Genomic DNA, 27,614 nt, shown 5'->3' on the forward strand with positions numbered 1-27,614 from the left:
TTGGAGATTGGTTTCTCGCCAGGCCCTCGAACTGTATTGAACTTATGAACTGAACACACAGTTCCAGAATATATTTTGACCCTTATCTCGATAAATGTTTCTCCAGACGGAGACAGCCTGCAAAGGACAATCTTTGCAGCTGCTGTTTACCAGCATTGTGTACCCTTTAGGAATGCAGTCAATTTTTAACTGACTCATCATGCCTTCTGATTCTACATGTAGTCAAGCCAGCTAGAGTTGTTAAGCTTAGCAGAGTTAGTTGCATAGGCAGAAATATCCTAAAATGAAGTCTTTGCATAGACTGAAGTAAACAGAGCTAAGCATATATAGGATCTCTCTGTTATTTATGTATAGTATAGTAGTGCACCAGAGGCTTGGATGAACAATTCAGAAAACATTGAATATAAATTCCACCATCATAGTTTGAGAATTTGAACTCCAGCTTTTGCACTAAAGCTGGTACCAGTAAAAGTGATGATGAATCTGTCAGGTTCACTCAGTCCTTTTATGGAAAGAAATATGTTGGCTGTATCCGGTCTGGTTCCTAAGCGATTCTAGTCCCACACAATTGAATTTGGCAACTAACTATAAGCAGGACAACAAGGAGTGGTCAATAAATGGCATCCATGCTAGTGATGCCCTCGTGCTGAAAATTGAGAATAAAGATCACGCTCTCACAGGCTATTGTCAACACTATCATTGGTATGTTGGGCAAGGTGTTTTTGTTAAAGTATCTCCCACAGTGTATTAATATGAACAAAGAAAATTACACACAGGAACAGACCCTCTGCCCTCCAAGCCTGCACCGAGCACACTGCCTATCTAACTAAAACCCCCTGCCCTTCTGGGGACCATATCCCTCTCTTCCTATTCTGTTCATGTATTTGTCAAGACGCCCCTTAAAAGTCACTATCGTATCTGCTTCCACTACCTCCCCCCGCAGCGAGTTCCAGGCAACCAACGTCCTCTTCGTAAACCAAAAAAGATTTGCTTCATGCATCTCCTTTAAACCTAGCCCCTCGCACCTTAAACCTATGCACCATAGTAATTGACTCTTGCACTCTGGGAAAAAGCTTCTGACTATCCACCCTGGTCTGTGCTGCTCATAATCTTGTAGCCTTCTATCAGGTCGTCCCCTAACCTTTGTCGTTCCAGTGAGAAGGCGTATCTTTCAGATCCCAAATTCTGAAAATGGTGAAGGCAGTAGATGGGGTTTGCGTTGTTCACAGAGGGATTTATCTCTCTGTTGCAAACAAAGTGATGATCATAGGTTAAATTTCAAAATTTCTGCATTGGATTAACTGAATTTTTTAACCTTTTTTATAAATGTTTAAAAAGAGAGAGATGAATACTTGTGCTCCTCAATGTGAGGGTTGTTGCTTTAACATTCTCCCCTTCAGACATCTGATGTTAGCATCAAACTCTCCAGGTATGGTAACTTGCAGAAATAATCCCTCTGTCCACACTCTGATTCTATGATTATTTATCTGATTATTTAAATTTCCTACATAAGCCATCATGCAACCTCTTTTATAAATTTTAAAAACTTCTTTTTATTCCTTTTGAGAGTTATGTTCAGAGTGGACCCGACAAGCCCTTAATCCATCTCCTTGATCCCTCTAATAACCACATTCAAATTGAATCCAATTCATGGTCCCCAAATCGAGACATACTGGATCCAAGCTGACAAGAAAATATATTACCCGATCTCGGGCTTGATCCTATGCTTGATCGTAGCTAAGTGTAATTGCTGATTTAAGTACTGACAAGTGGGTGGCAAGGTGGCACAGTGGTTATCACTGCTACCTCATGGCAGCAGGGATCTGAGTTCGATTCCGGCCTTGGGTCACTGCCTATGTGGAGTTTGCACATTCTCCCCCGTGTCTGCGTGGGTTTCCTCCGGGTGCTCTAGTTTCCCCCCACAGTCCGAAGAGTGCGGATTAGGTGGATTGGCCATGCTAAATTGGCCGTTAGTGTCCAGGAGGACAAGCTAGGGTAAATGTATGGAGTTACGGGGATAGGACCTAGATGGGATTGTGGTTGAGGCAGACTCGATGGGCTGAATGGCCTCTTTCTGCACTGTAGGGATTGTATGATTCTACGAATTGAAGGTAGTTTTAAGTTGTGTGCTGCTGTTGTAGACTATGGGCTTGAATGCTGGTAAATGGGGATAGGTGGGAGTTCAGGTGTTTCTAGTGTGCCGGTGCAGACCTGATGGGCTGAGAGGCCTCTTCTGCACTATATGATTCTATGCATTGCAGCTGTCAAAAATGTGGTTTATGCAACTTGATCACCCTGGGCTGAATTCAAATCTAGGCCTTGGAGGTGAAAGCACACTGTGCCATCCAGTCTTATGTAAAGTTTTATTGAATTAACACCTTACTTTTAACATCAATTAATCAAAACTCCCTATTTGTTTTGCAACTGCAGGGGAAGGTGCCCGTTAAATCTCCGTGTTGTGGCAGGTCACTTGTCTCTGTGTTCTTTCGTGATGCTGGCACAGAGCTTGAAGTGGATGTTGGAAATACTTACTCAGCACTGCTGAATTGTTTCAGCTTCACTCAATTTAAAGTGGGACTTTTGCTTTTCAAAGAAAGCTCTGAACGCTCCTGGGCCTGACCCAGAGTCAGCAGTGACGAGATGCAAATCAAATCTTCGGCCGCAACCATCAACCAAATTGTGTAATTGCTTCAAAACCATAATCAGTTTGGAGCTGCAGCTCGAATGGTTATGGTTCAAAGTCCCAACTGTAATTTACTTATTTATCTTAAGCACTTAACTCACTTGTGGATTGTACTTTTGACTTGGGTAAATGCCAAGCCTGTCGTAGGGTCATAGTATCATTGTGGCACAGAAAGAGGCCATTCGTCCCATTGAGTCCAGGCTAGCGAAAATACTTCTGCCTGGTTCAGAACCAGGGACTTTTTTTTGTTGTTAGATGAATGTGCTTGCCACTCTACACTTACTGTAGTAACAGTAAGAAGGCTCACCACACCAGGTTAAAGTCCAACAGGCTTATTTGGAATCACAAGATTTTGGACCGCTGCTCCTTAATCAAGTAAAAACACTCACCTAACGAAGGAGCAGAGCTCCGAAAGCTCGTGATTCCCAATAAACCTGTTGGACTTTAACCTGGTGTTGTGAGACTTCTTGCTGTGCCCACCACAGTCCAATGCCGCATCTCCCCCTCGTGCTGCAGAAACGCACTGTCTTATGCAGTCTACGTTTAAGCTCAAAGGGAAAAAAAATTCAAGAGGTGGCTGGATATAGCACTTGGGATCAAAGGTTATGGAGAAAAAGCAGGATAAGCCATGATCGTAATGAATGGTGGAGCAGGCTCGAAGGGCTGCATGGCCTCCTCCTGCTATATTTCTTTAAAAGAGAATTCAGAAGATCTTTTGGAAGATTCACTTGTCAGAATTCAGGCATGTTGGGAGGAAAAGGGCTGAAAGTGAACTCATTTTAAAAAGTTAGAGGGACAAAACTATCCCAGTTTTGAGAGTGACTCAATTCTTTTGTGTTTGCTTAGTTGCTGAGAAACAATGGGATGTGAGAGGCCTCAAGCTAATTTGTTTTTAATTAAAATGTGCTGTTGTGCTTTTATTTCTAAATGTACTTACTGTGTTGCATTTCTGAAAGCCCCAAGCTATCCAGCCAATAAACTACAATGAAAGAAAGGGTACGGTGCTACTCCAATTCAGGCACACTCTGAATTTTAAATGCCTTCAACTCATTCCTTGTATGCTTTATCTTTTTTATATTTCCCTCCCCAGTGTAATTATGTTTGTGCTGTGAATGAATGAAGATCCACAGAGAACTTTAGTGTTGTGCAGGAGAACTTTGAAGCACAGTTATATCTTCACATGAGATGAATTTGACCCCATTCTCCTCCTGCATTGGTGTCCGACTTGGTGCATTCCCACAGCTGTATATATAAGATTGGATGGGCAGAACTCTTATAGAATCATAGAACCTTACAGCGCAAAAGAAGGCCATTCGGCCCATCGAGTCTGCACTGACCACAATCCTACCTGGCCCTATCTCCATAAGCCACCCATGTGTTTTCCCTAGCTAGCCTCCCTGACACTAAGGGGCAATTTAGCATGATCAATCTACCTAAACCACACATCTTTGGACTGTAGGAGAAAACCAGAGCACCCTCAGAAAAGCCACACAGACATTGGGAGAACGTGCAAACTCCATACAGTCACCCAAGATGGGAATCGAACCCAGGTCCCTGGCACTGAGACAACAGTGCTAACCACTATGCCACCGTGCTGCCCCATCTTGACTGTGACATTCTGAGTAAAGGAGCCACTAGATGTGATCGTTCAATGCTGGGACTTTTAGCTTGATAGGTAGTAATGCAAAGTGACTTAACTGCAGTGAGTTTCATAATGGGACCATGTTAGTTATCTTTGAGATAGAGGGCAAGAGACATCACGATCATGAAGTGATGAGACTGTGGGACACGAGTTTCAGTTAAGTGGGCACAAGACGGTGAGGAAAGGAGTCGGGTGAGTGCCTCTGACACATTGTGTAGAGCTGTGGAAAGATGCAGCAGAGAGTTTCTCTGTTAAATGTAAGAGGCGAACTGGAGGCTATGAGTGAATGGGATGACAGCTGTCCAGAAGAGTTAAGAGCAGTTTGATTGCTTGTGTTTTTAATGGTTTTGGGATGTTATAGTCTGCTGGCCAGGACATTATCTGAAAGATATTTAAATGGTTCTGTTCAAAAACTTACTATGCATAGACTTGAGAATTTATAACCACTTGCTACATTACACGATTCTGCAACAGTTTAAAGACACCACATAATTTGATTTTAATAAAGATTATTTGAAGGTTTAATCAAATGATTTCATTTTGTGTATAAGTTGAATTTCTACAAGCTCTGTTTGAATAAAGGATAATTTTCTACATCCTCTTCCTTATTCTTCCTTTCCTCCACCTCTTGTGGGTATTTCTTGATATGTTTTTGAGTTTCGTTTGAGTTGCTGGGGTGAGTTTTTTTTTAAGTTTATTTATTAGTGTCACAAGCAGGCTTACATTAACACTGCATTGAAGCTACTGTGAAAATCCCCTAGTCGCCACACTCTGGCACCTGTTCGGTACACTAGGGTAGAATTTAGCACGGCCAATGCACCTAACCAACGTGTCTTTTGGACCATGGGAGGAAACCGGAGCTCCCAGAGGAAACCCACACAGAGGGAGAACCTGCAGACTCCGCACAGACAGTGACCCGAGCTGGGAATTGAACTTGGTTCCCTGACGCTGTGAGGCAGCAGTGCTAACCACTGTGCCACCCAGTTTAGCTGCTATAATTTTAAAAAAAAAAGTGCTGAAGAAACGCAGCAGGCATGGCAGCATCTGTGGAGGGAGAAACAAAAGTTAACATTTCAGATTGGCTCTGATGAAAAGTCACAATGACAGGTGATGAACTGAAACATTGAACTCGGTATTGGTCCCCAGAGATGATGCCAGGCCTGCTGAGTTTTCCCCAGCATTTTTCTGTTTCTTACTTCGGATTTTTAATGTCCACACAGTTTTGAATTTGGATGAATATAATTGCTCCCTTGAGGAAGGGAGAGAGAAGAATGGACAAAATGGAAAATGACATCTTATGGTTCAGGTTTTTATAGGAATTCCCTCTACTGCCCAGGTCTGAAGCTCTGAAATTCCACCCCGTAACATCTCTCCTTCTGCAGCAGGTGATGTTGGAACTTTAAAGGGCTTTTAAACCAAAGTAGGTTAGTTTAAAATAGGGACCATGATATGTCTTATACCAAAGGTTTTATGCTGTACCTCCCACATGTGTATTATGAAGGTGTTGCCTATTAAACACAACGTAATCAGTAGAAGTGAGTTGTTAACAAATATTGTAATTTTAAAATGCAGTTTTGAATGCCTAGTAAGCTTTGGTCAAGGGGCGGCTTGCCCTAAAAGCATAATGGGGAGAAACAGAACCAGACAGGCCACGTTTGCTGGAACAATGACGTATGGAACCTAATCAGTGAAAGGCTTTGGAAGACCTTGCAGCTGGAAGGTACTATGATAGTGGTGTGAGTGGAAGGATTTAATTGCTAATTAAAATGAATAGGAACATTCTGCCCCTTACTCTTGCTGTGTCTCTGTAGGGGCTGTGATAAGGTAAAGCTAGTTAGGCAGAATTTCAGTTCCCACAGTGGCAAGGGGGAACCTTGAACCTGTCAGATATGCTTAGGTAAGGTTGCTAGGCAGCAGAGGAAAAGATTTCCAGGCCCAGTTAACCAATGAGTGCTTAATGATGCTAAAGGGTAGAATGCTGAGGGAAATGGTGTGTATTAATGTAATTGGATCACCCAGCTTGGATGGTGGGGCGGGGAATATGAATCTTCGAAAACAGTATATCAGAAGTGCTTGTGTGATGTAATTTCAGAGAGGCTGGAAGCCATCCTGCATCTCTCTCTCCCAATACGTACTGATCTTTAACCACATACTGTCTCTTGCAAGTCTTTGCGTTTAGCTTTATTTGGCAACGTGCAGGACCCTCTGAATTGGGGGCCCCAGAGAATTGCCCGAACAGCTTCTTTCCCTTTCTTTCCTTATTTAAGATGCTCCTCAAAACCTACCTTCAGGAAGCAAGAGGTCATCGATGACCAGGGCCTACCCATTGGATTGGTCCATGATTATGTTTGCCAAAATACTGCAGCTTTTGGCCGTTACCTTCTGCAGTTTCTTATCACCTGCCATCAGATGTATTGTACAGGCTGATAATCAACTGATTTAGTCACCTGATGACCAGCTATCAAGTCCTGAAGTAGGACTTGAACCCAGAATATGGGCCAATCCAATGGGAAGGCCCTGGTCACCAATGCCCTCTTAGGGCATGTTTCCTGAAGGTAGGGTTTATAATAGGGGGAAAAAAGGAAAGAAGCTGTTAGGGCAATTCACTGGGGCCTCAAATTCAGAGAGTCCTGCATGTAGCTGAGACTTGCGAGAGACAGTATGCGGTTAAAGATGTTCTATATTTGACCAGTACGTATTGAGAGTATTGTTACTGTCAGAGGATTTCCCCACAATATCTCCAAATGAGACTCCAGGACAAAGTTTGTTTGATGATATTCTTGTGAAGGTGCCTTGGGAAATTTTACTACATTAAAGGTGCTATGTAAATAGCTTCTGTGACACCACTGTGCCTTTAAGAAATATATTTGTGTCATATTTCTTGTGCAGGATTTTTTTTAGCAGTCACTTCAACTTATTGATGCCACTTTGTCTATGGCCAGCATCCCATGCTGTTATTACAACTTTAAATTGATCTTAATTGCTGGAATATTTTACTCAATCTGGCCTAATGCAGGGTTTTTATTTGTGTTTTCCCCTGGGTTTATTAGAATGGGGCTTGATTGCCAAATAAGGTCATGTGATCATCACTGCAGACCCAAGCCAGAAACTCCAAGGTGTTTATGAGATAGTCTGAACCCTAAATTTCTACATTTGAATTTGGCATGTGTGAGCATAAGGTGTTTCACTTTAAGTATGATTCAAGTGACCCACTAGGAAGCTTTTATCAAACACAGTTAAAATATAAGATTTAGCATAACTTTGTCAATTACAAGAATCAAACATGATACAGTATAAACCTTTACAGCTATCTATTGTGTATCTATGTACCTATGTATTTATGTATGTTGTTCCAAATCAACTGCCATCCAATAGACATAAACCCCCTTAGACTTGACACAAAAAGCAAGTATTCTTATGTGATGTTGGGTCTTCAGCTTTTTAACACCTGCTCTGAATTGATCCTTTGAATTTTAGATTAAATCTCTTGGGCTTCCTAGTCCTGGAACTTTCATCACATCTCAAGAGGCGGAGGGGGGAGGATGGGGTGTGGGTGAAGCACTGTTGCTGCTCTCCACTTCAGGCTACTCCTGAAAAGCAAAGCTTAAAAACTTGGACTTGACTGTGGGGGAAAAAAAACTGTCCCCATGCATCACATGACCTGTCAATCATCCTCCTCCCAGCAATTCCAAGGAATCATTAAAAACCACAGGATCCTCCATTAGTCCAGATTCAAATCAACGTGGTATCAATTATACTGCTTCAGTAATAATTAGAGGACACCGGTTACAGACATTGCTGTGCGAATAAAATCTTTGGAGCTTCTTGGAAAAACCTTCAGAGAAACATGATTAAAATACATTTCCTAAAGGCACATTATTGTCACAAGCATTATAATTGATCTTAATTGCTGGAAAGTTTGTTTTAATCTGGACTCATGCAGGGTTGTTATTTTAATGTTCCCCCAGGGTCTTTTAGAGTGGGGCTCGATTAGGTTGATTGCCAAATAAGGTCATGTGAGTGGGTGGGGGTAGGCTTACAGACAGAAACCCAGCTCAGTTGTTGTTTGGGATCTGTAGAGAGCGAAGAAGTAGCTCTCTATTTCTTTTCTCTGGATTTGGAGACAGTGATCAGCCAGAAAGGTGTTTCTTTCTCTAGAGTCCTACTGCTTGAAGGCAGAATTTTCTCAAAGCTTCTGTGTGGGACTCAGAAGGTAGGTGTCTTTCTCTATTTATCCAGAAGGGTTAAAGGCTGGAAGTCTAGCATTACTGTTTTTGGTGCTAATTTGTTCCGAAATAGGATTTATGTCTATGAGGATATTGCTTAAATTGGAACTATAGAGATAGATAGCAGTTAAGAATTATACTCTGTCTTGTTTAAGTATTTTAATTGGTAAAAGTTATGCTGATGCTTATGTTATATTCTAACTGTATTTTAAAATTTTGTTTTAGTAATAACTACCCAGTAGGCAAATAGAATCACACCTGGAGTAAAAACACATCATACACTAAAATCAAATATAGCTGGGGTCTAGGTTAACATCATAAAATATTTTAGAGTTTCTGATCTAGTCCCGAACACATCTTGGCTAGAGAGATTTAGAAGGAGATCAGCTGATTATGCCTTTTTTTACAGTGAATAGTAAGTAGTCGTGAAGAACCTTGACCAGGATGGAAAGGGGGAAAAAAAGTATTAAATTAAATAAATAGAGGAAAGTGCTGGGAAAGAGAAGCCATGATGTGAGGTGGGAAGGTACTTGATAGTGTGGGAGGCTGTAATGAGCAGAATGAAATAGTGTCATGGCTATAGGATGAGGAACGACTCATGGGATTTGAGCAGGCAATGGGGGCAAAGTACGTCAGTTAAATGTTGGTGATTTAGCATTATAAAATGTGATTTTGTGAAATAAGTGGTGTTGGATCTCTTGAAGAGCACTAAAGTGGATAAGACCCCAGAGCCTGATGGAATCCACCCCAGGTTACTGAGAGAGGAGATTGCTGGGGTCCCCTAACTAAGATCTTTGTATCCTCGCTAGCCACTGGCGAAGTGTTGGAGGACTGGCGAGCACCTAATGTTATTCCTCAGTTCAAGAAAGGGGAAAAACAATTCAGGATGTTACAGACTGTGAAAGAGTAAGTGGAGTGAATTGGCCCCAGTGAGGGCAAAACTGGAGGGTTCATAGTGGGGAACAAGAAATCAGTGGATGTATTGAGCACGTTTTTTAGTTTGCTGTAGAAGACACAAAAAACATGCCGAGGATACTTGGAAAATCAAGAGGTAAAAGGGAGGAATCGTAAAACAATCTCAATTTCTAAGGGGAAAGAAGTACTGGAAAACTAATAAAACTAAAGTTTCACAACTGCCCTGGACCCAATGGCTTTCATCCTAGGCCTTAAAAGAAGTGACTGGGGAGATAGTAAATGCATTGGTTGTGATCTTTCAAACTTCCTAGATTCTGTGGAGGTCCCAGTGAACTTGAAAATTTGTCATGTTACACCATCATTGGAAAAAAGGAGGGAGACAAAGCAGGTGAATGTAGGCCAGTTCATCTAACATTTGTCATCGGGAAAATGCTAGAATCCATTAGTATGGCGGTAACAGCAGGATGTTTCAAAAATAATCCAGTCAGGCATAGTCAACGTGGTTATGTGAAAGAGAAAACATGTCTGGCTATTTTATTAGAATTCTTTTGAGGAAGTGGCAAGCAATGTGATAAAGGACAATCTGTAGATGTGGTGTACTTGGAATTCCAAAAGGCTTTGGCAAACTGTCACATCAAAGGTCATTACACAAAATAAAAGCTCATGGAATAGTAAGTAACATATTAGCATGGATAGAGATTAGTTTGCTAACATGAAGCAGAGAATAAGGAGAATTGGGCCGTTTTCAGGTTGGTGGGCTTTTACGAGTGGAGTGCCACAGGGATCAATCTAGGGCATCAACTATTTACAATTTATATCATTGATTTGATCAAGGGAGTAAACATATGGGAGCTAATCTTTGCTGATGACACATTGTGTGTAATGTAAGTTATTAAGAGAAAGTAAAGAGTTTACAAAGGGATTTAGTAAGGTTAATTGAGCAGGCAACAATTTGGCAGCAGTATGATGTGGGTCGAAGGTGAACTTATCCACATTGATAGAAGGAATAGCAAAGCATTTGAATGGAGAGGAACTGCGGACCTCTGTCCTGGTATACACATCACAAAAAGTTGATTTGCAGGTGTGGCAAGTGGAATTTCGGTATTTATTGCAGCAGGAATAAAATCAGAAAATACTGGAAAGGCGCAGCAGGTTTGGCAGCATGTGTGGAGAGGGAAATAGAGTTAATGTTCTGAGTGCAAGTGACTTCAGAGCCTCGGAAGGAGAGTCAGACTGATTCAGAACATGAATTTTATTTCTCTCTTTACAGATGCTGCCAGACCTCCTGAGTTTTTCCAGCATTTTCTGACTTTCTTGTGTGTTTTCAGCATCTGCAGTACTTTGCTCTAAAGTAGGGAAGTTATGTTACAGGGTGTTGTTGAGACTATGTCTGGAGTACTGTACGCCCTTCTGTTCTCACTGGAGGAAGGTGATGACTGCATTTGTAGCAATTCAGAGGAGCTTCCCATGACTGATTCCTGTGTTCAAGGCATTTACTGAAACTTATATCGCCTGAGGGCACTCGGTAGGGTAGATGCTGAGAGGATGTTTCTTCTTGTGGGGCAGTCCAAAACCAGGGAACGTAGTCTTAAATGGGTGACCCCTAAATTTTAAACTGAGCTAAAGAGAAATTTCTCTTGTCAGAGGGTTGTTGGTGTGTGGAATTCTCTCTCCCCAGAGAGCAGTGGAGTCATTCGATATGTTCAAGTCTCAGATCAGTTGAGTCAAAGGTTATGGAGATAGGGAAATGGAAGTGAGGCTCAGTCAGATCAGGTTTGATCTTACAAAATGGCAGAGCAGGCTCAGTGGGCTGAATGGCCTACACCTCCTAGTTCTTGTGCTGAAATTATGAATCATTTTGCCATAACATTTTTATCAGCAATGTGATGACACTGTGCCTTTAAGAAATTTATTTATATTGATTCTTGTGAAGGGTGTGTTTAAGAGCCAACTTTGTTTGAATGGTGCCAATCTGTCTGCTCCAGGCAGCCCACAGGCTGAGAATGTAGAAGAATAATTGGTCCTAGATAATGGGATGTTTACTTTAATCTGAGCTAATGCAGTGTGTTTTAGGGTTGTCCCCTGGGATTTTAGAGGGTTTAATTAGGTTGATTGACAAGAGGTAAAGTCATGTGAGTGGACAGAGCTTAGCTTACAGGGGAAACAAGTTTAGTTTCCGCTTGGATCTGGAAGGAGCAGGAGGTCACTCTCTCCCCCTATCTCTGTCTGGAGTCTGCTCTTTGGGACCTGCTAGAAAATAGATATCTCTCACCAGAGTGTTCTGGAAGCTTCAGGGCTGGCAGCCCACATACCAGCATGTAAGCCTTATGTTGTTTGCTTACTGATTTTGAAGGGGAGTTTAAGACTATGTTGAATATTGCTTAAATCGGAGCTAATAGAGATACAATACTTAACTGCTAACCTATCATGACATGTTTAAGTATTTCAATTGTTAAATGTAAAGCCAATTAATTTTTTGTATTTAAACTGTATTGTTGAAATAAAGTTTGTTTTGATAACATATTCCTAATGCATAAAACAGAAACACACCTGGAGTGGGATGCAGAGTGGCATAGTGATTAGTACTGCTGCCCTGTAGCGCCAGGGAGCCAGGTTCGATTTCCGGCTTGGGTCACTGTCTGCACATTCTCCCCATATCTGCATGGGTTTCCTCTGGGTGTTCTCGTTTCATCCCACAGTGCAAAGATGCGTGAGTTAGGTGGATTAGCCAATCTAAATTGCCCCTTAGTGTTGGAGGACTAGCTAGGGTAAATGCATGATTATGGGATAGGACTTGGATGGGATTGTGGTCAGTGCAGACCCAGTGGGCTGAATGGCCTCTTTCTGCACTGTAGGATTCTATGACGCACCTCACACTAATGCCAAAATAAAACATAGTTGGAGTCTAGTCAGGCTTTGTAACGTACTTTGGGGTGTCTGATCTGGTCTCTAACAGCAAGCAGAGAAAGCATTTTGTAACCTGGAAGCCAAAGGCTGTTTTATGCATCTTCAGTTCATTCTTGCCATTGAACTTTGCTTCCCTACATTTCCCTGCCCTATCTCCTCCTATTTCCCAGCAAAATATAGAACCAAACATGCTCGGGCTGCAATTTATTGATGAGCTGGTCACACTTCAAGCAGCGACTTACCTCGTTCTCTTGAATGTGTTTCATGTAAACGGGCTACAAGTTGTTTTGCATGGTTTATAATGAAATATAGTAAGAAGTCTCTCAACACCAGGTTAAAGTCTAACCATTTATTTGATAATAAATCCGCAAGCTTTTTGGAAACGCTGTTCCTTCGTCAGGTGTGTGGGAAGTGAGAATCTTCCACACACCTGATAAAGGAACAGCATTTCTGAAAGCTTGTGGGTTTACTATCAAATAAACCTGTTGGACTTTAACCTGGTGTTGTGAGACTTCTTACGGTGTTTACCCCAGTCCAATGCCAGCATTTCCACATTATAGTGAAAGGGGCAGTGCAGTGACTAATCTTCTACCCTGATCATTTGGAGAATGTCTGACAAAGTGATGTGTGTGTTTGTTTTACTTTGAGTATATTTTGTAAGTATCAATTCAGAGAAATGTCAAATCCCAGCAGTTAGCTAACAGAGGAGTATACTCATAATGACAGCTTTATTGCCACGGACACTCACAGGAAACTTTGTTTGAATAATTATAGAAGTCTTATTAATAGACAGTACATTAAGTACAGAGAGTACCGTTTTAAAAATCGTGCTGAGCTAGTGGTGTGACTGAAACTGAATCACTACATGGGGACCAAGGATTTCCCACTAGGAAAGTTTTTCTGCTGCTCTGAAGCCGACTGTTCTTGCAACTATTTTTTTTTATCAATAGCGCTGACACAACTATGAGACTGCAGAATATCAGGCCGGCTGCTTGTTTGGCCAGAAGATAGCCAGTAAAATGTTTGTCCGATGAGTGGCGTTTTTCTCTTTTAGTGCCTTTGTTGTAAAACTGGGCTACGAGTGAGGTATTTTTAAAATCTTTGGTCCCTTCGTACTTAGTAAGGAAACCAAAGCCAAATATTTTCTAATGCTCTGAGGTTGTGTGCGCTGTGCGAAGGGTGGGGGAAAGGGAGGATTAAGGGAGGATAGATACTCACCATGTTTACAATCTGACTGCTTTTTGCAGCTTTTAATTGGTTCCCTGTGGTCTGTTGATAATGGTGACTTTGGAACTCTCATTGCAAATGTTCACGCCATAGTTTTTTTGGGAGGGTCTGAAGTCTGACCCCACTAATCAACAGAGCACCATTAGCCAGGCTGTATCTGTGTACCCTAACAGCTAACCCCACTAATCAACAGAGCATCTTTCCCCAGGCCCTATCCCTGAGCCCTGAAATACTGACCCCACTAATCAGAGCACCATTCCCCAGGTCTACCAATGTACCCTGACATACATGCCTCACTTTTTCCTTCTGTCTGGAAAGGTCTCGCTAAAGGCGGGAAAATGCCTGACCTTTTATCTGGGGGTTTGCCCTGATTGCATGCACGGATATGGTCGTGTAGAACGGTGTCAAAAAGGAACTGGCAACGTTATCACAAGCTTGCAACCTAACCGAGGGCTCCAGTAACATCTTAAGCCAGAACCGTGAAGCTCCCAGGGCTTGTAAACTTGATCTGAACCACGAGATAAAGTTACAGTGCAGCTTTTAATGGGCTCTCTGTCGTCTGTTGATAATAACGGCTGACCCTGGAACGCTCATTGCGAAATGTTTCGCGCCATAATTTTTTGGGAGGGCCTGAAGTCTGCACGGAGGTCCACGTGATGTCAAAAGACAAGTGTTAAAGTCCTCTTTGCAACAGGCTTGTTGATAGGCAAAGGGTTCGCATACTGGGGAAAAAGGATTTTTTTGAACTCTGCAACAAAATCCACCCCCCCCCCCCCCCCCCCCCACAAATTTTTTATACGCTAAATTGGTTGAGCCGACAGGGGATTTTTGTCCCATCATGTGTTCTGTAATTATAAATGATCGTGTGTCCTTGCGTGCGCTTGTATAAATATTTAGTACTTTTTGGTGCCTTGGTGTCATATTGTGCTTTTACCTTCTACTGCGAAATATCTTGGGAATGTTCTATTATGTTAAAGGTTTTGTTTTTGGGGTCCAAACAGCCAGCTCTTTTGTTCCAATTTAACAGTATTCCCCCTCAGACGTTGAATCCCTTCTTTAGAACCAGTGAGTGCACAAACCAAAGATGCAGACTTCAGTGCTAGATTTCCAGCCTTTTGACACTCCTGCTAGGTGACCCAGACAGACCCTTGTCTTGTCTTGTAATTCTCAATAAGAAGTGTCAACACCAGGTTCAAGTCCAACAGGTTTATTTGGAATCACGAGCTTTTGGAGCACTGCTCCTTCATCAGGTGACTCACTTGAACCTGGTGTTGAGACTTCATACTGTGCCCACCCCAGTCCAATGCCGACACCTCCATATCAAGGTTTCTAATTTTCATGCAGCAATTTCCAGAAACCCCACCCCAACCTTCCCTCCCCAAACACTGGAACCCCAGAAAGAAAGGCTTATTTCCTGGCAAATAGACAAAGCGCTAGAGAAATCCAAATTACTCATGATCCTCTCCCTACCTTAAGGGCACTGAGACAATCTGGCTCATGAATGCCCTTTCGGGAAGGAAATCTGCCATCCTTAATTGATCTGGCCTACACTGTTACACCAGCACCACAACGATGTGGTTGACTCTCAACTGCCCTCTGAAATGGCAAGCCACTCAGTTCAAGAGCAATTAGGCGTGGGCAATAAATGCTGACCTGCCAGTGACACCCATGTCCCATGAATGAATTAAAAAAAAAAGTGGCCAAGTTTGACCTGCTCAAGCTGGGGTGATAGCTGGGTAGTCGCTATGTTTTTTTTAAAACACTTTTGTTTAAATCATCCATTTTTTTGAGGTTTCCCTGTAAGCTGGCCGAACCTTATAATCTTATCCATTTTGAGCAGCAATGGCTATTTTAAGTGGGTAGGCATCATCGGTGTGGATCAGGAGGCTGGCAGGTTGGCTGCTGCCAGCTGGCTCGAGCACAATTAATATTGTGCTCAGGGAGGGGGACCGAGCCAGCCTCCTCTAAAGTTGCAGAAAATCTTTTAAATAGTTCACTCAGGGAGCAGGGCTGAGCACAACTCATGGTAATCTAAGATTGGGAGCTTTATGTGACTAGAACAAGTGAGCTATTGTCTGGCTTAACTCCAATGTTCTCGTCGTTAACTCGTGGTTGGGCAGAAACAAAAGCCCATGAACAACGAGCTAGATTTGAAGGAACGTGGATCTTGTGGTGGGTTGTGGTGCAGGTTACGGATATAGGGAAGGGGGTGAGGGCATGGAGGGATTTAAATACAATAACTTTAAATTAGACATGTTCGAGGACCAGAAGTCAGTGCCAATCAGTAAGGGCTGTTCAATTTAGGGACAATTTAACTCCTTTATTGGTAGTAACCTTTATCTACTTATGATTTTCCTGCACAATTTCACACTGCTTTCATGGAATCGTGGTATGTTGGCGCTGAGCAGTCAAATTTATTGGCTTAAAAATCCTAAGTTACAGAGGAAGAATGAGAGGCTGAAGATTATGGATTTAGCTGCAGCCAATCCTTGGACTTACGACACAATTAGTTTTTGCAAACTACGGTCAAAACCAATTTTCCCAAAGGAGCAATGGTGTTTATGCAGGATTGATTCCTGAACCAAGGCCGGAAATCCCTCATGGGGTTGCTGGCACTGTAAAATGATCTCAGTTCTTGCCCTGTCAAGCCGATGAGATGACGTGTTAAGGTGTGCAGGCATCAACAAAGTTTCTCAGGTAGCGTGTGGGTTATAATGAAACGTAGAAACTAGAAGCAGGAGTAGGTTATTGGCCCTTCATGCCTGCACCGCCATTAATTTTGATCATGGCTGATCAAATTCAATGTCCTGACTTTTACCCCCCCACTTCCCCCTCCCCCAAATATCCCTTTATCCCTTGATCCCTTTAGATCCAAGAGCTGTATCTAATTTCTTCTTGAAATCTGACCAATGTTTTGGCTTCACTACTTTCTGTGATACTGAATTCCCTATATTCGCCTAACCGCTGTCCGTTGCCTGTTTAACTCCTGCGAGCCTGAATGCATATTAAATACAGCACAAGTGAATGAATGCATTAAAATTGTGACAGTTGCACCAAAAAAAATTAACGGAATAAAAAACTCCAACCTAACAAAGAGGGTTTGACCTGTCCAGTCATACAGGTGGGCAGTGCAGAATGTTACTGCGCACATGTGAACATACTTGTGTGGCACCATAAAGATAAAACCGCCATTATAATGTCAAAAGGGGCTGTTAATTTATAAACGTTAAAAGTGATGTTTATCCTGTTTCAAATATCGTAAAATCAAGGCCTGCCTGTACTCCTACAGAGTTTTAAAAATTAATCTGCTTGTGGGGAAACTGTGTTGCGCTTAATACAGTAGTTTTAAAATAGAAATTGAATCAAACAAATGCAGTGTTTCCAGCATTATTCAGGAAGGAGCTATTGTGATGATACTGCGCCTTTAAGAAATGTATTTTTCATGTTCTTGTGCAGGCTCTGCTGTAGCAGTTTGTTTTTATTATTGGAGCCGTTTTGTCTGGATCCAGCAGCACTGTATTGTTACTGCAGCAACATAATTGATCTTAATTGCACCAATGCTTGTTTTATCTGAAGTAATGCAGGGTTCTGTTATTTTGTGTTTTCCCCTGGGACAGTGCAGAGGTATTACTTGATTGACAGCTAAGCTCATATGACAGGGTGGGACCAAGCTTTCACAGAGAACTCAAGGCAGTCTGTTGTTGGGATATTTAGAAGGAGGTTGCTTTCTTTGTATCTCTTGCTCTTGCTGGAGACTGGAGTCTGCTAGGAAATAAATACCTTTCTCTGAGATAGTGCTGTCTGGGGAGCTTTGTCTGGAAGTTTGTATGAGATTTAGAAGACGGGTCTGGTCTGTCTGGATCACTCTCTGGAAGTCAAAAGGCTGGAAATTTAGTACTTAGGTAAGCATATTTGGTTTCTATGCTAACTGGTTCTAAAGAACAGATTCATGCCAATGCGGTATACTGCTAAATTGGAATTTTAGAGATGGCTAGATGTTAAGAATTATGCTTTGTGAAGTTTAAGTATTTCAATTGATAAAAGTTATGCTAATTCTTTTTGTTATATTCTAAATGTGTTCTTAATAAATTGATAAAAGCTTCTTTGTGGGTCACTGGAATCATACCTGGAGTGAAACACCTTATACTCATCCAAATGAGAAATACAATGTAGAAGTTCGGATTTAGGCTAACTTCATAAAATATCTCAGTTTCTGATCTGGTCCTTAACACTGATTTTAAAATTGAAGCAGAAGGTTAATTTTGGTTTTTTTCTCTTTTTCCTTTATGGAATACCAACAGAAGGCATCAAGTTAATAGTTGACTAACTTGCTCCCTTATGTACTGTAACGTGCACATGGTTCTTTTGTTTTTTTCGAACTGCTCTCAAGAATCTTTTAGCATTTGCAACTTGGCAGATCAAGTGTAAAAACTGCAGGTGGTGACCAGGTAAGCCCTGTGCAAACCAGGGCAGTGTTGTAGTAAAGGGTGTACTGTGTTATTGAAACACAAGTGTTGTTATCAATCAGGTTTTTGCCTTAGTGCTGCGGTTCCTTGAACATTATAGCAGTGCAACACTGAATTTAAATCAAGCAAACAGAACTATTCAGCTCTCTAACCTTGTGGTCTTGATCTGAAACAAGTCCTGTCATGGCATTTCTTTAAAGCAGTTCATGTCCATCTGCAGACCATCTCCAACAAAAGAAATTCTAACTATCGCCCCATGTCATTCAATGGCTTTATCATCGCTAAATCCCTCACTGTCACCATTCTGAGGGTAATCCTTGACCAGAAACTAAGTCATATAAATACTGTGGCTATAAGAGCAGGTCAGAGGCTGGGAGTTCTTTGGCAAGTAACTCTATTTCTAACTCCTCAGAGTCTGCCCACCATCTACAAAGCACACATCAGGAGTGTGATGGAATACTCTCCACTTGCCTGGATGAGTGCATCTCCAACAACACCCAGGACAAAGCTGTCTGTTTGATTGGTACCCTACCTATAATCAACTGCTCCCTCCACCACTGATGCACAGTGGCAGCAATGTGTAACATCTACAAGATGCATTGTAGCAACTCACAAGGCTCCCGTCAAACCCACGACCGCTACCATCTAGATGGACAACTGCAACACGTGTACGGGAACGCGACCATCTGCAAGTTTTCCCCCAAGTCGTGCGCCATCTTGATTTTGCATTATATCTCTGTTCCTTCACAGCTGCTGAGTCAGTACCTGGAACACTCTCCCTAACAGCACTGTGGGTGTACCTACACCACATGAGCTATCACCACCACCATCTCCAGAGTAATTGGGGATGGGCAATAAAAGTGTTGGCCTAGCCAATGACTCCCATATCCCATGACAGAACTAAAAAAAAAGAAATAAAAAAAGTTACCGTGCTGAACTAATTTGTGGCTACTTTGCTTTGAGGACTGTTTTTTTCATAAGCACTGTGTGTATTAATCTTTAGCACTATTGGAGTGTAACTGTGTGTTAAATAGTGTTGATGAAGTGGAACAGCCCCTATCAATTATCGGATCTGAATAAAGCTGTTTCAGTGTAGAGCTTGTCCAACGTTGCAGTAACCTGTGGGAGTTCTACTCACTGGTGCCCTCTGTTGTTCTTCAATTTAAAAAAAAGCTCAAATATGTATTAATAATGTTTCACACAACTTGGCAACAAATTTCAGCAATGCACAACAGTTCTGATTCTTGTAGGTGAGAGTAAAATTTAGATACAGAGAGTGTCTAGTTATGTGCATTTCAAGTTTTCTTACAGCAGAAAGATCAAATTTAAAAATGACAAAACATATTACTGTGCTTTTTCTTTCTTTGTGTGGCGAGCAGATGAAACTAACCCGCTTTTCTTGTTCTTTTGCAGGCACCTTTTTGCAGAGGTTTGCTTTACTGGAATGACCTTTTCCTCAATTCGTAAGCTGAGAAAGTGGGATCCAGAAAGGAAAGGTGCTCCGGGGGGACTTATTTCTCTGCTGCACAATCTCTTTTTTGTGTGTGTTAGATTTTGAAGAACACTTCTTCTGTTAAGTGCCGCATGATTCTCTATGCGGTCAAAGCAAGAGGGCCTTTTTGGTTTCAGCAGACGCTGAGTGCAGCACACTGTTCTGTGAGGAAGGTTTGTTTACAGCACCCATAGAGGCCCCAGGGAATGTGCTATGACATCAGTGGTGGTGGATAGTGGAGGCCTGGCGTTTGACTTTACCAGTAATGGAATGGAGAATCATCAGCAACAGGTCTGTTTTTGGCAAATACCATGCCTCTGTCCTTTGCAGACGTTATGCATATGTACAGTATACCACGTTGTCCCAGAATTGATTGTATTTCTGCAATATTGCATGCTGTCAGCCTCTGGAATATACATTGAGTTCACTGAATCTAAACGGTTTTCCTTCACAACGTAACTTGAGTGCACAACTGCAAACTTTCCAAATGTGTTAACTCGGTCTGGAGCAGTCAACACAGCTGACTGGATTTATTCACATACCTATTTTCCACCAGTGCTTTTTATGGGAGTTGAGGCTTGATTTTTTTTATTCATAAACCAGTTTAACTAGAGTTGGGGCTTTTCAGTTGATTTTTAGAGTGTAAGAAGTCTCACAACATCAGGTTAAAGTCCAACAGGTTTATTTGGTAGCAAAAACTTCTTACTTGTGTTTACCCTAGTTCAACATCTCCACATCATGATTTTTATATAGACAGTGGATTCTTGGTCTCACTACACATCTGGCTTTGCAGCAACCAGCAGAATCTTCTTGTTGTGGGAGCCCTGATATTTAAGCTTGCGTTTGAGTCACAGCAGGAGTCTGAGCTTCTGTAACCTGTCAAAATCTGACTGCTGACAATTTTTGAGAATATTTCCCTTTCAAACTCAGATTATGTCTAATCTGAAAATGCAAGGACCTTGACGAGGGAATCCAAATTTACCAAGGCTTCCTTGATGATGGTTCTCTAACCAGCAGTGTCCTCCACCTTGAAAGATCAAGGCAGCGGATGCATGGGAACTCCATCATGCAAGTTTGTCTGCAAGTCACAAATCATTGTAATTGAATATATATCACAATCCCTTCATCACTGGGCAAAAGTCCTGGAACTCCCTATCGATTGTAGGATAATCGTAAATAACTCACTTAGCTCTCAAGTCCGAAGGTTTTGGGTTGAACACAAGAACAAAGGAATTAAGAGCAAAAGTAGGCAAATTCAGCCCTTCGAGCCTGCCCTGTCATTCAATGAGATCATGGTTGGTCTCTTTTGGTGTCACATTCATCTCTCCACCTGTTCCCCATATTCCCTTAACCCTCTTTTTATTAGAAATATATTGTTATAAAGCGGAGGTTGATTTCCCTTCCTCCCCCCCGCCCAAGAACTAGCATCAAAACATCCCAAAGAGGAGTACCTCACCCTACAACGTGTGAAGTGGTGCGACCTGCTCTTCAACTTCTAGTGGTTAAATAAAAATAACCGTGGGGTGACACTGGTTAGCACTGTTGCCTCACAGCACCAGGGACCCGCGTTTGATTCCTGGCTCGGGTCACTGTCTGTGTGGAGTTTGCAGGTTCTCCCCGTGACTGCGTGGGTTTGTCCAGGTGCTCTGGTTTCCTCCCACAGTCCAAAGATGTGCGGGTTAGGTTGATTGGCCGTGCTAAATTGACTATCATTTTGGGGGGATTAACAGGGTAAATATGTGGGGTTACAGGGATAGGGTGAGATTGTTGTTGGTGCTGGTTTGACGGGCCGAATGGCCTCCTTCAGTACTGTAGAGATCCTATGATTCTTCTATGAAATCCCTGACACACCCTCTAAAATCAACATGTAATAATTTATTTATCTAACAGTGAACAAATTAACGAAACTATTAACAAACCAAATAAATCCCTTCTAACTAACTATTCCCAAATAAAGCAAGATTCTAATGGTATGCTGTTCAAATATTCCCACTCATTAACAAAAATAGAATTTGTCACTGTCTAAATTACAACCAGGATTTGTATCTTCTGGAATGTCCTGGGCCTTCTCTGATGATTCTTCTATCTGGAGCTTCTTTCTTCTTTGGGACCTTTGCTATCTAGATGATGCTTTCTCTCAGACATAGATAAAGCTATGAGAGCCAATGATTATCTCTCTTTCTCTGTGGCTCTCATAGTTTCAAATATTGATACGTCATCATGGGTATAAAAGAAGGGAACAGTGGGACAAAGAGGTAGAGCAATTGCCGCCTGCCAGAGCTATCAGCTCTCTCTCTGTCTCTCTTGAGAGCTGATAGCTCTAGCTGGTGGCAGTTGCTCTACCTCTTTGTCCCACTGTTTCCTTCTTATATACCCATGATGACATTTCAATATTTGCAACAATAAGATTGGTTCTAAGTTGTCAAAATCATCCAATTTAAATTTAATAGGTTTTTGGTATCCAAGTGCCTGATTCAAATTGATTGGCTAAATTTAAAAGCCTGTTGTCTTGGTAAAAACTGCTGTTTGACCTTTCGGTACTGATGTTTCAGTCTGGGCTCTTTATGTACTTCCATTTTAAATCTCTAAGCACAGAAAAAGCACCATCTTTTAATGGGACAATGTCCCTCCGCCCCTTAGCATTTTACAAACACCAAATGCTAAGTTCCTAGTTCCCAATCTGCAATTACTCTGCCCAACTTCGCAACAATAATCTTGAAATCATTCAATGGTTCAGACTCCACCGCACTGTGGGGCAGCGAGTTCCACAAATTCACCATCCCCTGAGGGAAGTAGTTCCTCCTTATCTCAGTTTTAAATCTACAGCCTCTCAACCTATACCTGTGACCTCTTGTTCGTGATTACCCCATAACAGGAAACATTTGGTCTACGCTTACTTCATAAATCCCTTTTAAAATGTTATATACCTCGATCAGATCCCCCCTTATTCTTCTATAAGAATAGAACTGTTTAATCTCTCCTCATATGTCAACCCTTTCATTCCAGGAATGAATCTGGTGAACCTCCTCTCAACTGCTTTCTGTGCCACCATGCCCTTGCTCAAATAAGGAAACCAAAACTGCGTGCAGTACTCCAGATGAGGTCTCACTAACACCCTATATATAACAACACTTCTCTACTCTTATCCTTCAGTCCCTTTGCAGTAAATGCCAACATCCCATTTGCCTTTTGTATTATATGTTGCACACCTGCATACTGGCTTTCTGTGGTTCATTAAGGTGGACCCCAGATCCCTCTGCCCGGACGCGTTTTGAAGCTGTTTTCTGTTTTACCATTACCATTTAGGTGGTAATTTGCCTTTATTTTTTTTTCCATCAAAATGGATAACCTCACAATTATGCAAATTAAACTCCATCTGTCAAATTTTGACCCATTCTCCTAGCCTCGTCCCAGACTGGTGCAGAAGGTGAAGTCGCAATGGGATCAGAAGTGAGCTGGCAAGGTGGATACAAAACTGGCTCGGTCACTGAAGGTCAGAGTGCATTTCTGAATGGAGGGCTGTGACAAGTGGCGTTCCTCAGGAATCAGTGCTGGCACCTCTGCTGTTTGTAATGTATGTAGATGACTTGGAGGAAAATGTAACTGGTTTGATTAATAGTTTGGGATGACACAGAGGTTGGTGGATTTGTGGATAGTGATGAGGACCATCAGAGGATACGGCAGGATTATAAATCTGGAGGCTTGGGCGGAGAGATGGCAGATGGAGTTTAATCCAGACAAATGTGAGAGAATGCATTTTGGAAGGTCCATTACAGAAAGGAAATGCACAGTAGATGGCAGAACCCTTAAGAGTATTGATAAGTAGAGGGATCTGGGTGTATAGGTATACAGGTCACTGAAAGTGGCAATGTAGGCGGAGAAGGTAGTCAAGAAGGCATACGGCATGCTTGCCTTCATCGGCTGGGGCACTGAGTTTAAAAATTGGCAAGTCATGTTGCAGCTTTATAGAACTTTAGTTCGGCCGCACTTGGAATATAATGTTCAATTCTGGTTGCCACACTACTAGGAGGATGTGGAGGCTTTGGAGAGGGTACAGAAAATATTTACCAGGATGTAGCCTGGTATGGAGGGTATTAGCTATGAGGAGAGGTTGGAGAAACTTGGTTTGTTCTCACTGGAGCGACGGAGGTTGAGGGGAGACCTGATAGAAGTCTACAAGATTGAGAGGCACGGACAGAGTGGATAGTCAGAAGCTTTTTCCCCAGGGTGGAAGAGTCAATTACTAGGGGTATAGGTTTAAGGTGTGAGGGGCAAGGTTTAAAGGCGATGTACGAGGCAAGTTTTTTTTACACAGAGGGTGGTGGGTGCCAGGAACCCGCTGCTGGGGGAAGTTGTGGAAGCAGATGCGATAGTGAGTTTTAAGGGGCATCTGGACAAATACATGAATAGGATGGGAATAGAGGGATATGGTACCCAGAAGGGTTTTAGTTCCATTGGGTAGCATGGTTGGTGCAGGCTTGGGGGGCTGAAGGGCCTGTTCCTGTGCTGTAATTTTTTTTGTTCGTTTTTTTTCTATCTATATTATTCTGTGAAGTCTTTGTTTCCTCTTTGCTGCCTGCTTTTCCAACTATTTTAATATCATCCAAAAATTGTGCTATGTTACACTCAGTTCCTGCTATCAGATCGTTTATATAGATTGTAAACAGTTGAGATCTGAGGATTGACCCCTATGGCACTCCACGAGTTATATTTCGCCAGTCAGAGAAGGACCCGTTTATCCCGACCCTCTGCTTTCTGTCAGTCAGCCAATGCTCGAACCATTCCAGTAATTCTGCCCCCAATCCCCTGTGATCTTACTTTCTGGATCAGTCATCTTTGCGGCAACTTGTCAGACACCTTCTAGAAGTCCAGGTATATCGCATTGACGGATTCCCCAGTATCCACCTTGCTGGTTATGTCCTCAATGCAAACAAGTTTGTCAAGCATGACTTAACCTTCATAAAACCATGCTGACCATGTTGGATTGAGCTTTGTCTTTTCAAATGCTCATTCATCTCCACCTTATTAACTGATTCCAGCAACTTCACCATCACAGAAGTTAAGTTAACCGGCCTGTATTTTCCTAATTTTTGCCTCTGTCCCTTTTTGAATAAGGACATCACGTTAATGTGTTTCCAATCCACTGAGACCTTGCCAGAATCCAAGGAATTTTGAAATATCACAAGCAGTGCAATCACTATCTCTGCTGCCACCTCCTTTAGTACCCTAGGGTGCAGGCCATCAGGCTCCAGAGACTTTATCTGCTTTTAATCCCATTAATTTATTCCATACCTTCCTCCTAATGATGGTCAGTGCACCAAATTCCTCTGCATGAGCAGTTTTTGAAGCCCTACCCCAGGACTTGAGCATGTAACCCAACTTAGCATTGCATTGAAATACTTAGGAAGACCTCCGTTGATCAAGTCACCGGCTTTTGGATGTGACATTAAACCTCCACCTTCTCAGCTAAATGAGAATTCCTTAGTGCTATTCAAAGAGCCAACATTCCTTAACCAGCCAACGTCAACAGAAAAATGATTAACTCGCTATTGTTTCACTTGACGGTTTTGGAATTTGTGTGCCAATTGGCTGTTCGAATGCATACTTTATAACGGGGAATGCTTTAGTTGCAAAGTCCATCTATGTGGTGGGGAGCAGATTTGATTACTGTCAGTCTCTCTGAAACCAGTCACGGAAGGAGAGTGAGGGGCCTCAGTTGCTGCAGATAATCAAAATTCCATTATGACCTTCAGCAGCACTTACACATTAGATACACAATTTAGTGATAGATTTTACATTGCGTTGCATATTGGAAGTTGATGAAGAACTTGAATGGAACTTGCATCAAGTGTTAGCATGCAATGGGAGAGAAATGTGTTGTGAAACCATTTAGAATTTAAATTTTCCCCCTCCTGATTATTTCAACAGGGGCTGCGTATCTGTGCTTTCTATTTCCTGACAAAGCAGAACACGTTTCATCTTAGGAGGTTGTTGCCCTTGAAGCTTTGCAGCAGAATACAAACAGTTCCGATAGTCTCCATAGCTCTGAATTGTCAGTAAATCATGGAATCCCCATAGCGCAGAGTCTGCACTGACAACAATCCCACCCAGGCCCTATCCCTGTAACCCCATGTATTTATCCTACTAATCCCTTTCACATTAAGGGGAAATTTGGCATGGCCAATTAACGTCACGTACAGATGTTTGGAGCGTGGGAGGAAACCGCAGCACCCGGAGGAAACCCACGCAGACATGGGGGAGTGCGCAAATTCCATCCAGACAATGTCCCGAGGCCGGAATTGAACCCGAGTCCCTGGCTCCAAGAGGCAGCAGGCTAATCTCTGTGTCACTGTGCTGCTCCGTGGAGGAATCCCATTCTTGTATAGGTCTGTAAAGTAGCTGTAAAGGTGGGGAGGGGGGTAAAACTTTCTTGCAGCATTTATTGGATAACATTCAAGAGCAAAAAACATCATCTCTGTCGCCCTTGAGCATTCCAGCATTCTCAGTGTGTCTTCCAAAGAAATTGACAGGGAAGCTGCGATCTCCCGATTAAATCCGGTTGCTGCTGGAAATGGGAGGGGTCTCTTTGGTGGTCTTCTGTCTCTGGCCACCAAAAGCTGTGGAATGTGATGGACCCTGAGTTCTAATTCCCTTCTATTTAGTCCTGGTCTGAGCTGTATTGAACAGGGAGATGTCAAACACAGACTATTTAGTGTCCAAAATCCTTTGCCTTTGCGCCTTCTGACTGGCATTAGTGGCCGCTTTCTCTGCACGAGTAATATTGAAAAGATAGTTGCTGTTACGTTGATTTAATGCCTGAGGTCCTTTAAGAAGCCATCCAATAGTGAATGGCAGAATACCCGATTCATTCTAAAATATTGTTTATAATGTGTGCAAATCGACATTTAGAATTTTTCACAAAGCTGTGCATTGGAATATTTTCATATATTTATTTGTCAGAAGGAAATGTTTCTTTAAAAATGTGCTTTTACATTTCAGCCTGGCCTGCTTTAAGTGTTATGTGCTCCAAATGCTCGTCATTCACCCTCCTGCATTTAGTGTGTGGTGTGTCATTCAAATCTATATTAACTCGCTGAGTTCAGGCAACTCATAGCTGGTCAGTGGAGTTGCTTCGTTCTTTGAGCACTGACGTACCAGCAAATACCACTGTCGACATTTTCTAAGCAGCCTATTATCATTAATAACTGTGATAGGCAAACCGATATGCTTCAAGAGATATCGTTCCGTGGTTTATTTCTGGATCTGTTGCATCTCTTCCCTGTTAAAATGAAGATTTAAGTAGGGAGAGTTTGACAGAATTGTTATGGCACAGAAGTAGGCCATTTAGCCCTCTGTGTCTCTACTGGTCTCCAAATGAGTATCATGACCTAGTCCCATCCCCCTGCCTTTTTCCTGTACCCCTGCACATTGTTTCTATTCCAGTAATCATGCAGTACCCTCTTGAATGTCTCACTTGAACCTGCCTCCACTACACTTCCAGGCAGTGCAATCTGGAATCAAACCAATCAAAAATAAAAATTCCCTCACATTAGATTTCCAGAATTTGTCATGCTTCGAAACAAATGTTCAAATCAATTTCAGTTTTAGTCTAGGTCATTTGAAAATTTTGTCAGTGAAATAGAATAACAATTGACTTGATGGAGGGAATAAAAACTGGCTTTGCTTTTAGAACTTTGTCTCTAGCTGAACTGTTTCCCTGAGGATGGCTGCCCCTCTCTTTCTTGCTGCTGCTTCTTCAACACCTCATCTTTATCTAAACTGCTTCCTGGCTCAGAGCACTCTGAGTGCTAAGTATATCAATTGCAAAGCGCACAATGTTCCTTATTCTTTCCTTTTCCTTCCTTTTCTCTTAGTTTCACAGACATGGTTTACGGACTATATGGCAGGTTAATTTTTTTGGAAGAAAACATTCCATTAATAGCGTCCTTCCATTTTGTGAGACTGCATTAAAGAAAATCTAGCAGCTGAGATTTTTTGAGTAGGCTCTTCCAGCAAAAATTTTTTTGCTACGCGAGTGGGTGAAAGGGATGTGGTA

The 27,614-nt window shown here is 42.1% G+C and overlaps 1 protein-coding gene across 6 annotated transcripts in view; it reads left to right on the top strand.

Moving 5' to 3' along the window:
- The window catches only part of LOC145346724 (ETS-related transcription factor Elf-2-like), a 129,962-nt gene that overhangs the window by 31,061 nt on the left and 71,287 nt on the right, over positions 1-27,614 (top strand). For 3 of the 6 annotated variants that reach the window (XM_080194381.1, XM_080194371.1, XM_080194399.1), the window contains exon 2: positions 19,480-19,849. In XM_080194381.1, coding sequence (XP_080050507.1) covers positions 19,772-19,849 — 78 coding nt within the window. In that variant the 5' untranslated portion in view covers positions 19,480-19,771. Of the gene's footprint in view, positions 1-19,479; positions 19,850-22,961; positions 23,133-27,614 lie in introns of those variants that run through there. The other 3 variants (XM_080194418.1, XM_080194427.1, XM_080194390.1) reach the window with 3 other exon arrangements.

Source organism: Carcharhinus amblyrhynchos, chromosome 1 (assembly GCF_965287045.1).
Source record: "Carcharhinus amblyrhynchos chromosome 1, sCarAmb.v2.hapA, whole genome shotgun sequence".
Classification (NCBI taxonomy): domain Eukaryota; kingdom Metazoa; phylum Chordata; class Chondrichthyes; order Carcharhiniformes; family Carcharhinidae; genus Carcharhinus; species Carcharhinus amblyrhynchos.